At 28.8% G+C, this 16,107-nt stretch overlaps 1 protein-coding gene across 1 annotated transcript; it reads left to right on the forward strand.

Moving 5' to 3' along the window:
- The first annotated feature begins 1,209 nt into the window (after window positions 1-1,209).
- On the forward strand, window positions 1,210-14,268 carry LOC129314591 (protein ZINC INDUCED FACILITATOR-LIKE 1-like). The gene is made up of 18 exons (XM_054958071.1): window positions 1,210-1,269; window positions 1,457-1,669; window positions 2,883-2,923; window positions 3,897-3,957; window positions 4,913-5,015; window positions 5,147-5,249; window positions 6,017-6,070; window positions 6,166-6,228; window positions 7,606-7,655; window positions 7,762-7,837; window positions 9,013-9,204; window positions 9,336-9,423; window positions 11,081-11,166; window positions 11,673-11,780; window positions 12,509-12,553; window positions 12,693-12,781; window positions 13,397-13,440; window positions 13,924-14,268. Exons 2-18 carry the CDS (start codon window positions 1,501-1,503, stop codon window positions 14,034-14,036), a joined length of 1,485 nt encoding a protein of 494 aa, XP_054814046.1. The 5' UTR covers window positions 1,210-1,269; window positions 1,457-1,500; the 3' UTR covers window positions 14,037-14,268.
- The last annotated feature ends 1,839 nt before the right edge of the window (window positions 14,269-16,107 follow it).

Below are 16,107 nucleotides of genomic sequence, written 5' to 3' on the forward strand. Positions count from 1 at the left end.
CCTATGGATTCAAAACTCTATCATTCAGCTCTAAACCAGTCACAAAGCTCTAATTTAACTCCCAATAACCTTTTTATTACTACTGGGCAAGAATCAAATCCCTCAAATTTTACCAATTCAATTTCTCTATAACTCATATTCAAAGAAATTTGGGTAGAATGGAAGATAGGGTTATATGTAGCTTATCTGATAAGTTACTAATTAGAGATGCCTTCTAATGCTCTAAAATCTCTTGCCTTAGCACACCACAGCTTCCTCTCCTCTCCTTCTCATGTGTTTTTGACTTTTCCTTCTAAACTTCACCCAAATTTCACAAATTATGGGGTCATTTTCTAATCCATGCACTGCGGTGCGTGGTACAGTGAGAAGAATTCTTAGCGCACACACTTGCTTCAACTCAAAACGCAATCCTCTCACCTGTATATGTTCATTTAACATCCCAATGAGTCAAATCATCACATTATCACTCAAAAACTTAATCACTTTACAATTATCAATTTACCCCTAATTAATAACTAATCACAAGATTAGGAAATCAGAATGTTACAACAGTTATCTTGACCTATTACTATCATAAGCCACCACCATTAACCAGCGACAACCATCACTATCGACTGATTTTTAAATTAATACAACCAAACAAATTTTCTTTTTATTTTGTTTTGAAACATATATAAAAGTTATACTGCAAAACAATTTTAAAAGTTATATTGGAAAAAAAATTTTAAAAACAAAAAATGAAAACAAAAACCAAACATGACCTAAAATAAGCACTCTATTCAAAAAATAAAGTTATTAAAAATAATAACGTATAATATTTTATTTGATTGAATTGATTTGATATGGAATTTCTGCATTTTTCATTATGTTTTGCCAGTTATTTTTCCTTTTTTCCTCTTTACATTTCAGAATTATTTTCTTGGATTTTATTCTAAAGATTTTTTTTCCTTCAACTTGGTTTCATTTTCACTGACTTTTGTTTTTGTTTTTGTTTTTTTTTTGTTTTTATTTTGTTTTTTTTTTTTTTTGCCTTCACCATTGTCCATCCGCTTCTATTTATCTCACCCAGTGACGTAAGTCTGCAACTAATAATGACAATGATAATCATTCCACTGTAATAATTAATAATATCAATCAAGTTGATCCTATCATGCATCTATATAACAACACCATGGATAACCTCTCGTAAGCTCTCACAAGCATACCCATCTTGAGGGTTCTTCATTCATCACTTATTTTCCCACACATGTATTCCCAAGCTCTAAACAGGTACGTGCATACATAAATAAATATATATATATATATATATATATTCTTCTGCTTCAAGCTCAAAATTTTCTTCTCCCCCATAAAAACCAACCCAACAACACTATCTTCCTTTCTTTCTTCATGTATCTTCTTTGATATATATATATATATATATATGTTTCATGCTTTCTGGGGTTTTGTGGTACAGAAAGGTTGATAGGTAGGATTCTGAGAAATTAAACAAGAAAACAAATGGGTTCTCACAACGCAGAAGAAGAGAGTAGTATTATAGAGCAGCCATTGTTGAAGAAGGAGTATCATGAGAACTGTCCAGGTTGTAAGGTGGATAAAGCCAAAGAGACCAATAGAGGAGTGCCTGTCCGCCATCTTTTCACTATATGGATGGTTGTGTTATGCACCAGTAAGTATATATAACTCACGAACTGTTAGTATTCATTAATTTGTTTCTTATTGCTTTGTTTTTTTCCCCCCAAAACGGATCAGTTTTGAGTCCTGATTTAGGTCACTAACAGTTTTCAGTTTGTGTTCCGAATATATCATTGAAAGGAATTGACAAGATTGAGCTAACAAGACTGAACTTGGCTAGCTCGCTTCAGTACTACAATGTGCAACATTTTCTACAAGCTATTTGTTACATCCCACGTGGAATAGATTTGGAGAGGGCTTTGGTCGTATAAGCCAGCATAATATACATCTTGTTGAGCTAGCATTTTAGGGAGAGAGTAATGGTGTCATGATAAAGTAGTATCAAAACTTGCCACAAGTGACGGAGGTATCACAGATTGGCCGAAAAAGTTATTACATTCCACATCAGACAGACTTGAATGGGAAGGATTATGGGCATATAAGTGGGTGCTACACACCCTATTAAGCTAGTTTTTTAGGAGAGAGTAATAGCTTGAATTATTGCTCATAAAAAAGTATAGGATATTTTGTGTTTTTAATTGAGAAATATCTTTCCTTTTTTACCTCTATATTTGTTAATTAATGTGCATTGAGTAATCAAGCATAGAAAATTATGAGTGTTAGTTGTATGCAAGGGGAAAATAAGAAAAATAAGAATTTTTCATGAGATTTAGGGGAAAAATTGAATTTCCCTAATATGTTTGATACAAGTCGGAAGTGTCAAGTATTATGAAACGAAGAAAGTATTATTTTGGTCACATGGTTCTGATTTAGCAAGTTTAAATTTAAAATGGGGTACCACTTTTGGAGTACATTACGCAAATTCTTTTTTTATTTAACCTTAGTAAAACTAATTATATAAACCTTAGTTTAATTTTACTTTCATACTCAATATGAAAATAGAAGGGAGATTTGTGAAACTTTATCAATTTTTTTGCAAGTATGTGTAATTTATTCTTAGTTTTTAATTATAGGAGAGATTGTTTTAAATTTGAAAAATTGAAGTGATGCATGTGTAAATTTGAAAAAGAAAATATTATGAAAAAATTCAAATAAAATATGTGAGCAATCTTAGCAAATTCAAACGAGGTCCCTGTAATTTATTGTTTTTTCATGTTAGATAATTTAGGAAATGGAAGAAAAATTTTCATTTTAGATAATCTATTCTTAACAACTCTCTGATGTTTTGTTTCCTGTGTTCTGTACAGCTCTGCCTATATCATCTCTCTTTCCTTTCCTCTATTTCATGGTGAGTTTCATTATATTCTTAGATTCATTGTTCTTCACATGAAGAATATTCTGATATATTCTCCAGAAATTAATATTCCTCGAAATTAGCAATCAATGCACATCAAGGGAATCTTGTTCGGATCGGTGGTCCAAGATAAAAAATGTTTTTTAATTAATTTCTATTTATTATTTTCCTTCAGGTTTATATAGTTATCAGAGATCTTTATTTTCTGCTTTCTGGAAATTAAAAACAAGGCAGTGTTGTGTGTTTCTAGGAAAGTCAATAGATATCTCATAGATGGAACGCATGTGTTTGGATAATTCCCGATGGGAAATTACAACTTTAAATCAAAAACTAACAATATAGCTTGCAACATATATTGCCAATAATAAATAACTCGTCTCTTATTTCCATAGTTTGAAAACCCAGACCAGACCGGTCGGGTCAACCCGACGACCCGGTCCCTTCTCTGGTCTGGGTTTATGACTAAACTGGTGTAAGATTGACCCGGTTTAACACGATCAACTTGGGTTCAACCCGGTATAAGCCGGCCAACCTGATGGGTTGATTGGGTTAACCGGGTTGACTTTTTTTCATGCTAAACCCCCAAAACGACATCGTTTTGGGGGCTTTTTTTTTTAAAAAAAAAAACCTACCTTGAAGAAATGAAATGACCATGATGAATATTGGTTTTAGACTTTTAGACTTTTTAATGATTAAAGGGTTGTAATTATAAGGAAGTAAGGATTGATATTTGAAGTGTTGTATTTTATTATTGTTGGATTTTTGAGTGGTTGACTTTGATTGACTTTTTATAATTAATATCTTTTTATTTAAATTATATTATTTTAATCATGACTGGTTTGTTACCGGGGTTGAACCACTAACCCGTGACCTAATGTCATGACCGATTCAATGACTGATCCAATTTTACGTACCTTGCTCATTTCTCATGAATGACAAATAATTAATTGATACTTATACATTTCAGGTAAGGGATTTCAAAATTGCTGAATCAGAGGAAGATATTGGAGGCTATGCCGGTTATGTGGGTGAGACTACTATTAAAAATAGATTATATATTGAGTATATTCAATTTCCTACCAAAAATATAAGTAGATCAAACTGACCATTGATAGATATTATATTTATTGAATCTTTTGCATGATATGCTTATATGTGTGTGTTCATAATGATTATTTTTTAAGATTAATTTGCAGGTGCTTATAATTTTTTTGAATTTTGAATCAAGTTTTTATAGTTTATTTTGTTTTAAACAAACCCTTATAATTTGATCAATTAAATATGTTAATACTTGAAGGTTAAAATTATTAATGAATAATTAAATTTTCCAAAACAAAAAAATCTTAAAATTTATAGGAAATTTAATTTAATACTTTTGACAAAAATGAAAAGAAAAATTTGATTTAATACAATATTTACGTTTTTATTGAATTTTTTAAGAAAACTCTATGGGTATAATATTTTATGTAAAAGACATAATCCGATTATATAAATTTTAACTTATATAAGTTACTTAGTTAATTATAAAGTTGTATAATCTTTTAATACAAATAAAAAAGTTCACAATTTTATTTTTTAAAATGAAAAATTTAAAGATTTTAACTTTTTAAAATATATATTAATCAAAATATAAGGATTTAATTAAATAAAATAAATTATAGAGATCTAATTCAAAATTTAAAACACAAGAATAATTTACAGATTAATTTTTCTTAATTAATTTAATATATATACACACTTGAATTGGATCGGGTCTCAAATGGGAAGAAGTTCTACCAACGTGATTTTTATTTTTTATTTTTATTTTTTATTTTTTTGCTTTTGAATCTTGAAAACTTTATATATTAACTGCAGAAACCGAACGAGAATCCAAACAAAGGAAACAAACAACAGGAACACAAACGAACATAATTAAACAAACAACATGAATTCTTTTTAATACTTTTATTATTTCATTTAATGGACTATGAAAAATTGTTGAAGGATCTGCTTTCATGCTTGGGAGATCTTTGACATCAGTAGTGTGGGGAATGATATCGGATCGATATGGTCGAAAACCTGTCATAATCATAGGGGTTTTGACAGTGTAAGTATATTTTATATATCTCTGAGATTAATCAAACTTTTGTTTCACATATGCTCTAATAATTCATGGTTTATTAATAATAATATATACGACGATGCTGACTTTTTTTAACTGAGTTTCTTTATATATAGTGTCATTTTCAACACACTGTTTGGCCTTAGCACGAGCTTTTGGATGGCTGTTATTATGAGATTTCTTCTTGGAGGCTTAAATGGCTTGCTTGGACCAATGAAGGTACCAATTCCACAGAAAGTTTCTGCCTTTAGGTTATCTGCAATAATGTATCATAATTATTTTACAGTTTAAAAAAAAATTAGTTGAAATCTCAACCTCTTCAAATTTTTTTTTTTTACATTTTTCTAATTATACACTCATTAAATATCCTATATAAATTATTTAAAAATGATAATTGAAATTTCAGTGCCTTTTTTTTAAAAAAAAACAGAGAGAGTAATAAATGAAGTAGGAGTATAGTTAAAAAAATAATTATAAAAATTACATGATATCTTATATTTTGAACCAAATAGGGATTTCTAGAGGATATCCTATTTTGTGGTTTGAAGGGAGTAAAAACTGTTTGTTTAGTTTCTTTTTTTTTTTGCCCAAAAAAAATTAATTGTTTAGTTACTTTGTGCATTTCCCTATAATTATGCCCTCAATTTTTAATTTGACCTACGTAGTTTACAAGTTTTCAAACGTAAGTTTAATATTTAGGAAAATTACATATAATTTCCATATAAGAAAATTAATTACATAGGCCCCAACCACTTGTTAATTCTAAAACTTGACATATAAATATTGAAATTTAACTTAAGCTGAAAAAATTAATTTTCTTATTTGGACCATGACTGTAATTTTTCAATAATATTTCATCTACAAGAGGAAAAATAGAAAAGTTTAAAACTTTCGTTTCTGATTAACATTGAATCTGTCTGATGGATTGATGCTAAACATGCGCGCGCGCGCGCGTGATGTGCTAATCTTGTCTGAATTATGATCAGGCTTATGCTACTGAAATTTTCCGAGAAGAGCATCAATCGCTAGGACTCTCAACTGTATGCCTCTATTTTTATTATCATTTCTTGATGTGTGTGTGTGTGTGTGTGTCATCATATATAACTGACAATTTAAATGTTTAATCTGATTTCAGGTGAGTGCATCTTGGGGCATAGGTTTAATTATTGGCCCAGCATTGGGAGGTTATTTGGCTCAGGTGCTCTCTAATTTCTTTGCCTCATAAACTTCATTAAATTTGGGTATAGATTTAGAAGTATGGTAGGCTGGAACTCTATTTTTTGAAATAGAGGAAATTATAGAAATATGAGATTTCCTTCTTCAATAAATAAATAATTTTTTTAAAAAATCATATCATAAGCTATGCCTATTAAAGTAGTCCAAGTTTAAAAATCCGGATCAAACTTCCTGATTAAATAGGTAAACTAATATAATTCTTTATTGATGGAACAGTTTGATTATACTTTGACTATGATTTTTATCATTAATATTTGAACTAATATTTTAATCAGTTTAGTAACTCAGTACCTTAGTTCGAAGTCCAAAAAAATGATAAATATAAATGATTTGGTTGAAAGGTGTTGTGGGCCAAGACAGGTCTAGCAATTTCCCGCATCAATGTCCGATACAGTGAAGAGATTGGCTGGGTCCATACTGTTCGGACTGGGCCCACTAGATTAATTTTTAGGAAGAATGATAATAAAGTCATGAAAGAATGAATTACTGATAATTCCTTCATAAAAATTTTTGTAAAATAAATTATAAATATTAATTTAAATATTTTTATTAAATTTAAATTTCAAAAAATTATTATATTCATAATTTAAATATCATATTTGCAATTGAAATTTATAAATTTACAACTGTTTAAATTAATATTTACAATTATTTTTAAAAAAATTTTGGGAGCCTAACTATTATTAATTTACTCTCTTGAGACTTAACTGTCATTCTTCCTAATATTTATTTATAATTGGTTTGGTCTACTTGTCTCTCTGTTGCCCTGTTTCTGATATTGTGAGAGGGAATGTGATGGAGGAAGTATTGCTTAAATCTAATGTCTATTATATGCTCTTTATCATTCTTCCATAAACATTAATATTAGGGAGAATGATAATAAATTCCTATATGATCAAATTAATCATAGTTAATTTCTCATAAAATTTTATAAAATATGAGTTATGAAAATTAATTTAAATAGTTACAAACAGAAATCTGATTCACAAATTGAAAGTTGTATTTTGAATTTAAATGTCTTATTTGCAATTAAAATTCTTGAATTTATAATTATTTAAATTGATATTTGTAATTTATATTTAAAAGGGTCTAATTATCATTAATTTGTTCTTTTGAAACTTAACTGTTATTCTCCCTTAATATTATTTGATTATTTTTATTGATTTTCTGAATTTGGAGCATGAGGTTTATTTTTCACCGGTGGAATCACTTTCTTATTCTCTTTCCCTCTTCACTCCCTCTCATTGTATACACTAAACGAAGCTTAAATGTGTGCATATTTGAACCTTGTTTCTCTAATTTTTTTTTCCCTTTTGTTTTTGGGAATTTTGAATTTCAGCCAGTAGAGAAATATCCAAATATATTTCCCAAAAACTCCTTTTGGGATAAGTAAGTGCAACATACTTTTTTATTTCATGAAACAATATCGGCTTTCTTCTTCTATTTAGTTATATATATATATATATATATATTTCTCCATTTAAATGTTTTGCAGGTTTCCATACTTCTTGCCCTGCTTCATAATCTCAGTTTTTGCACTAGCAGTGATGTTTGGCAGCATTTGGATCCCTGTATGTATATATCTTGATATCCTCAATATCAGTTGATCAATATTAATCATATTTATATCTCTCTTATTTTTAATACCCTAGTAACTTCAAATACTAAACCTTTATCTACCATAACATGGATATGCCTCTTTTGAGTGTAAACATAAATGACATAAAAAAGACAACTATACTATACACTATGTTAAAAATCACTTTTGTTAATATAATTGTTCCCACACTTTTTCAAATAACGTGGAAAGTTGCACTTCAAGACCCTGGACATATTACACATAAAGACCCTAATGTGATTAATATTCAGATAAGCCCTCTTTGCTTGGATTTTTTGGCCTAATCCATCATGGCTGGATAAGAGAATACAGATTTGACATATCTCTCTGATTTTTGTTTTTTTTGTTTTTGGCTACTATAATATCTAGGACTAAGTAGGTAATTCGAGCAAAGCCCAAAATCACTCAAAAAAATTTAGGGTCAAGCTTAATAAAAAAGATAATAGTTTTTTTATGCTCAATCAAATAGGCCCAAAAAAATCAAGCTAAGCCTGATCAGATTTGAGGTTGGCCCTGAATACTAGAATAAAAAAATTATATTTTAAAAAATATATAAAATATAATAAATACTAATTACTTCTTTAAATTTTAGGACATTTTATACTAAAATACTATATATTTGGATGCATTATTATAACTATTTAAAAAAATAAAAAATATTTATATTGTCATATTTTTATTATTTTTAATGTATAAGATATCTCAAACTAATATTTAAAATATATTTTAATATTAATTTTTAGATTTTAAGGTCCATATATTTTTTTAAAAAAATTAAGTCCTATACGTCATTTAAGTATTTAAAAAATATATTTCATATTTTTTATAAAATAAAATAATTAATTTTAAAATAAAAGATTTGATTAAAAATAATTTTAAAAACAAATTTCAGGTCTTACTTGGCCATTCAGGCCTTTCAAAAAGTCAGGATCCTCTGTTAAATTCCGGAGTGTAATAGGACCTAGGTTCTTCAAATTATCTCTCGTCTTTGACTGACATATAGACTATTTTGATACGTCTTATTAACAATAAAAGCTAGTTTTTTAAGGCTTATAAAAAAAAAAAAAGGCTAGCTTTTAACGTAGTAGTATTGGATTTATCTTACAAAGATTATCTGGAACACTGCAGGAAACCCTACACAACCATATAGTTGGTGATGATTCTACTGATGAAACTGAAGCTTTAGAGAATGGAAGCAGTGAAGCTAATAACAAAGACAAGAGAAACCAAAAGGAAGAAAATCTTCTCATGAATTGGCCTTTGATGTCATCTATCATTGCTTACTGTGTTTTCTCACTTCATGATATTGCTTTTCAAGAGGTAATTAACTTCTCTGCTTAATTAGTGTGATGTTAAAAATTATTGGTTTTTTTGAATCTTAATTAAAATATATCTGTTCATTCTGTTGTGCAGAAACTAATTTTGAATGCTTTCTTTTTTTTTTTTTCCAGGTTTTCTCATTATGGGCTGTGAGTCCGAAAAGGCTTGGAGGTTTGACATTTTCAACTGATGATGTTGGTGATGTTCTTGCAATATCTGGTACATAGTCTATCACTGCTATCAACATAATGTGTTTCACATAAAAGTTTCCTTATTGGAAACAAAATATGTTAGGTAGGGATGAAAGTGGAAACAAAATATTTTGCTTTGTGATATTTGGCAAGAGAAAAAGAGGAGGATTATTGAAAATAAGCAAAAAAGACTAAATTGCCCCTCTTATCACTTGGAATGGGCAATTTTGACTTTTTATAAATAATTTCATGGTGTAACGGTAATTTTTTTCCCCTCATTTCAACTATGAAAATTGAAAACCAATTAGGCGTTGTAAGTTTTGTTGAAATCCTACATTGTCTCTCCTTTTCCGTATGCATGCCAAGAAATCCCTAATCTTTTCATGGTGCATAGTAATTTTATTTTAAACCAAACAAGTCCCATTATATTTTTGCACACAATTGGATTTCCATTATACTTTTTATGCACGTTATTATTTAACTCCATACTTTCTTTTTGCCTTTCATTTGGATTGGGGGAAAAAAAGAAGTTATGGAGGAAGGAAAATGAGGGGAAAAACTTCTAAAAATGGTAAAAAAAAAATTATTTTTGTAAATTTCTTCATATTTTCTTTTCACTTTTCCTTACATCCAAACTAATCTTTAAAGTAGGGATACAATAGAGTCTTGTTTGTTTGATACTCAAGTGAGACCTCAAGACACTTTAAGTATATGTTTGATACACAAAAGAGTGTTTTCCAAAAAAAAAAAATGAATAATGTATCTAGAAATACAATGAGATGGACTTGGGTTCACTCATCCTGAGAGGAGCCTCCTCTACACCAACCCCAAATCTAGATCGTCAGATTTAATTTGGATGGTCGAAATTTAATGTTTTATTTTATATTTTTATTAAAATATAAATTATGAAAATTATAAAAAAATTAATAAATCTGATCAATAATTTAGACGGTCTAGATTTAATATTAATCATATTTAATATTTAATTTTTTTTATAAATTGACTATTCGAATAGATATACTCTAAGAAATGCAAGTTTAATATAAACAGTCTAAATTTAATATTAAAAATTTTTATAAATTGACTATCTAAATATTCTCTAGACAATATAGATATCTACTAACAAACATTTTTAAAACAATATTTTTTTAAAAAAATTACAAGTTAAATATTTTACATCTAAAGTCTACGTCTGAACAATCAATTTATAAAATTATAAAAAAATTAAATATTCAATATGGACCATTAATATTAAAAACAGAATGTCCAGATCTCTGACCAGATTTATTAAAAAAAATTATAATTTTTTTATTTTAATAAAAGTAAAAAATAAAATATTAAATTTGGACTGTCCATAAACTAAATATGAACAGTCCAAATTTGAGACTGGTGCAAAAGAGGCTCCTCCTAGAAGGGGCAAAGCGGAGTCCAAATGAGATAGATATATTTATCATTTTCTTTCTAATAGAAAAACACTTTTCCATCTACTAAACATTGCATAAGTCTTTTTAGTGTGGCTGTGACGTTTCATTGATATCTATGTCAAGTTTTTTGCTTGTACTTTTAAGCTTATATAATAAACATGCTGGGTGGTTAGCTACTAACTTTTTCTTTTTCCTTTTTTCCCCTGGACAAAAAGAAAATCTGCTAACCTTTTTTTTTTTTTTTTTCCTTTTTCCTATCAGGTGTGGCATTAATCATCTATCAACTCACTCTATACCCGTCTGTGGAGAGAATTTGTGGACCTCTCAGTATAGCTCGGATATCGGCGGTTAGCTTTACTGAACACTGCAATATTCTATGAAGTACCAATACATGCATCAAATATTGCAGCATGAACACATTGAATTTCACTTACAAACTGCATATCATGCCGTGACATGTTTCATATTTGTCTGAGAATTATTAGGTCATCAAAATTAATTTTTGATACAGCATTCTAGTACATTTTTTTTTGGAAAAATATGCTTAGATCTCACAGAAGAGAATTTATCATCAAGAGGTCTCATAAATTCATAAAATATTCTCAAATCTTAAATCTTACGCATTTACAACTAAGCAATGAGTATTTATAATTTGCAAAGAAAAATGATAACTTGTAATAGTAAGTTGTAAATGCCCTTGGTTAAATTACAAAGGTGCAAGATTTGGAATTTGAAAGTATTTTGTAAATTTTATATGACCCATTGATAATAAATTCTCTCTTGTGAGATCTAGATATAATTTTTTATTTTTTTCTTTTTGATTATATGCTTTTATTTTGGACATCAATTGCAGGCTCTATCCATACCATTGTTGCAAAGCTTCCCCTACATAGCAATGTTGTCAGGCTTCACACTGTACTTAGTACTAAACGTTGCTTCTATTGCAAAGAATCTCCTCTCTGTAAGTACAATTTTAAAAAATAAATTAACAAATCATGAGTGATCAACATGGTAGGTCCAAAATGTTATTGCAAATAAAATTGTGAGATTAGAAGCATACATGTTAGTTGTACTTATTAGGATCTTTATCCGAGCAAACGGGGTTACACAAACCCGATTTTTGGTTCACAACAAATACACGATAGGAGAGAAGAGAAGGAGATTTTTGGGTTTGGTTTTCACACTGCCCTCATACATCTCACACGCATACACATGACTTCTATTGAAAAAATTGTTCCCTCCCATAGTTTAAAAACGATGAGGGAATATTGCACTTAAGAGCCTGAACATATATCACTTAAGGACATTGTTATGATTAATATGTATATAAGCCGTTAGGTTTAGATTTTGGACCTGATTCACCAAAAGTGAATAATCCAACAACAATTATTTCTTGTTTTAATATTCATGAGATTATTTTTTGTTGAAACTTGGTTCAGGCATTATAAAGTAAGGTATGCATTTTTTTTAGGTAAAACCAGTCAAGAAATTAAATTAAAACTTTTCATGTATTTTTTTCTTAATGAAAATGAAAGATGGTATCATTTCTTAGTTCTTCAAAACATGTATACTCAAGGTGGGAGAGTTTGATTCATTACATTTCAGATACATCAAAACATTTCTTTCACGTAAACTTTATTAGTTGATCATAATCATAATCACCTAATTGTATCTTCTTTGTGAGCCTAGGTGACAATCACAACTGGCTTATTCCTTCTACAAAACAGAGCAGTGGTAATATTTTTTATTTTGTTCAATAAGTTCATTGTTATCATTATTATAAATATTATTTATGTATATTGTGATATTATCTTGAAAAAAAAATGTAATGATGGGAATTTAATTTATAAGTGATGTTCATGTGAAAAAATAGGAACAACACCAAAGAGGAGCAGCAAATGGAATTTCTATGACAGGAATGTCAATATTTAAAGCAATAGGTCCTGCTGCAGGAGGAGCAATGTGAGTTTCCACTTTGTTTCTTTAACTTAATTATATTTCATAGTGTGGAAAAATAATATCAATAAAAAACCCTTGAAAGAATTTAATATTTAACAAAGACCCTAAATTAATCATATATTTGTTAAAACAATAACTTTAATTGTTAAATTCTTAATATTTACTTGTTAGAAATCTATTTAAAGATATTAAATTTCTTTCATCTTGTGGAATAGGCATGTCCTAATCTAAGTAATAAAAATTAAAGTAAAACTCTGTCTTTTTTTTATAAAAACCAGATTAAAATATTCATAATAAAACAATTAAAATACAAATGTCCCTATAGAGGCCCATGTTGTGATGTTAGTTACATTAGGAGCACCATTACTGAGCAGTGTAGAAATTCTAAACACAGAATAAATTAAGCAGAGAGACAATGCCCTCCAAAATAGAATTGGTTGCCTTCAGCTTTAGCAATGCCACAGTAATAATTTGTTTTCCTGATGCAATTGATATAATTTTTTCTTTCATTGAAATTGGCCTAGATGCAATGAAATTTGTAGAAAATGATTTAAAAACTGAAAGAATATTTACATAAAGTGGAATATTTGATTTATATATATTCTCCTGTTGAAACAGATTAACATGGTCACAGAAGAGAATGGGTGCTTCTTTCCTCCCAGGTATGATCTTTAACTAATTTGTTTGTGTTGATTGAATTTCCTCATCTAACTCAACTCTTTTTAGCCTTGGTATGGAACAGAGATGGGAAAAATTTGGGATGATGACAAGCAAGGATCTCATAAGAAGATTAATGTCAAATCGAGATTTTTTTAAAAAATATTTTTAGTACTAAAATACGGGGGAAGAAGTACTGAATTTAAAAACTTTAATTGTGAAGAGATTTTTATTTAATTTGGCATTAATTTTCTTATGAGGTCCTTACTTTTTATTTTCTTGATAAATTTCTTGCTGCTTAAAATTACTATTTATTCATTCTATGTAAACTTATTTACGCTAACAATTGTACAATTATAAATCTCTATTTTTTTGAGATTATAATTGTAAATAAATATAATTTACTCTGTTTTGAGAAGATAATGATCCAATTATAATTTGATTTGTATCAAAACTTGAAACTTATTGAAGGACATATTTACTTGCAGGTCCCCATATGGTATTCTTTGCCCTGAATTTAGTTGAAGGAATCGGACTGCTTATGATGTTCAAACCATTTCTGGGAGAGAAAAAGAAGAAACCTTCACAACAGCTATACTGATAAGACCAGATTTTGCACAAAAGGCTTGAAGCATTCTACCAAGTTCTGAGATCACACAAAAGACATAAATGCCTGCTTCTAATTGATGGAGCAATAATATGTTATATTATATATGTAACTTGAATTTTTCTTTGTCATTATGACAAATAATGATGATAATAAGAAGAAAAAGAAGATGGAGAAAAAGAAGGCAAGAAATATGGAAGAGAAACAGTCATATGCTATTGTACTATTGTTTGAGTAATCATGAAATTTAAGTTATCACTTTTTCATCTCCTTCAATCTTCTATTTTTCCAGCCCATAATTAATAGTATTTGTTTTGAGAAAATAGCAATCAAGGACTGCTGGAACAAATTTATATAAGTTAAGGACTAGTTATTATCAAAACCTGAATGGAAAACAAATCTAAATGGGTTGTTGTTAATTTAGAATTTAGAGCGAGAAGATATCAAAACCTAAATAGATATTTGTTAGTAAAAGATTAACCGAAATTAATAAATATTCATTTAAGTTTTGATAACAAGTGATCATTGAATGGTATAAATTTTTTTCTAACAAATCTTTTATTTTTCATTGTTTTATGTTCTTTGTGATTGAAACATCTAAATGACTAATTCTTAGTACTTTTGTTTCATAGTACTTTTGTTCTTTGCAATAGCTCCATTTTTAGCCCAAATTACATTACTGATGCTTTAAGTACTCTTGTTCATATTTTGTTGGTCTAATTGTCATTTGTTTTGTCAAAGTCGTTTACGCAAGCCCATTCAATACTTCTTTAATGGGAAAATTTCAGGTGGGGACTCTGAACCTAAGATAATAATAAAAAAGAGGATCCTAGAATTTTTGAAATTTTACCAAAGGACCCATGCATAATTTGTTTTAAATTTGTGACAGAAATGATAAAATTGCCTTCATTTAAATAAACAACATAAATGACTTGTTTGTTCTCATATTGTGTGTTATTGATTTATTTATCAAATGTTGTTTGTTTCCTTATTTCATTTTTTTATAGCCATAGTTTCACTTAATTTGATTTTAAGTATCAATTTCATGATAAGACAACTTGTTCGTTCTCATACATATGTTTTTCATTTACTTATAGAATATTGTTCATTCTCCTATTTCACTTGTTTATGATTCTTGAAATGAAATTAAGTAAAAGTAGGACTATCAATAAGTTAAGTAGGGAAACGAACAACATACAGTATGGAAACAAACAAATTATTTATGTTGTTTATTTAAATGGGGGTAATTTTATCATTTCTGTCACAAATTTAAAAGAAATTCTGTACAGATCCTTCAATAAACTTTCAAAAATTCTGGAGTATTCCTTTTCATTATCTTAGGTTAAGGGTTCCACCTGAAATTTCCCCCTTCTTTAATTCTTTTAACTCTTGTTCTTGTGATTGGACCACTTGAAGTCTAAAAAAGATATCTTGAAACGTCAAAAACAGATGTCTCTTTTGAAATGTTGGAAATAGCTTGCTGTTCAACTTCGTTTTTTGAAATCGCTTGCTAGATCGCATCAATTTGGAAAGAGCAAAATGAGAATATTCTTAATCACTAAGTCCCGGACACACTAGCTGTCTTGGGTTTGGCACGTTGGAGGTTATTTTAGGTTGCCTTTTCTGATAAGTTCTTGTTTGTGATAATGGTGTTAACTTGAAGATGACTTGCTGGCTAGCTCTTAGTGAGGGTGTTTTGAAGATTATTTGTGATGGTTCTTTTGTTTCAACTCCTAATTCTAATGATGATACCAATTCTACTACAGGTGGGGTTGTGTAGAGATTCTTCTAGATCTCTTTTATGGGGATTTAATGAAAGAAACTCAAGTTGGATCTGTTTTGATACCCGAAGCCGTTTTACAAAATATGGCTTTATGAACAGTGTTTTGTGTCTAGAGTCTCATGAAAACGCCTCACAGCTTGGGGAAGAGTATTATAGTATATATTGATTATAACTGTTCTTTTGTTTTATTGCCAACATATTTGGACCGTTGTAGTTGCTTTTATTCGAAATAGCCAGTGTATGAAATATTTCAAGGTCAAACATACTTTTTTTTGGGCAATA

The sequence above is a fragment of the Prosopis cineraria genome, unplaced genomic scaffold (genome assembly GCF_029017545.1).
Source record: "Prosopis cineraria cultivar Desert tree isolate PC_DT_omini unplaced genomic scaffold, ASM2901754v1 PC6, whole genome shotgun sequence".
Classification (NCBI taxonomy): domain Eukaryota; kingdom Viridiplantae; phylum Streptophyta; class Magnoliopsida; order Fabales; family Fabaceae; genus Prosopis; species Prosopis cineraria.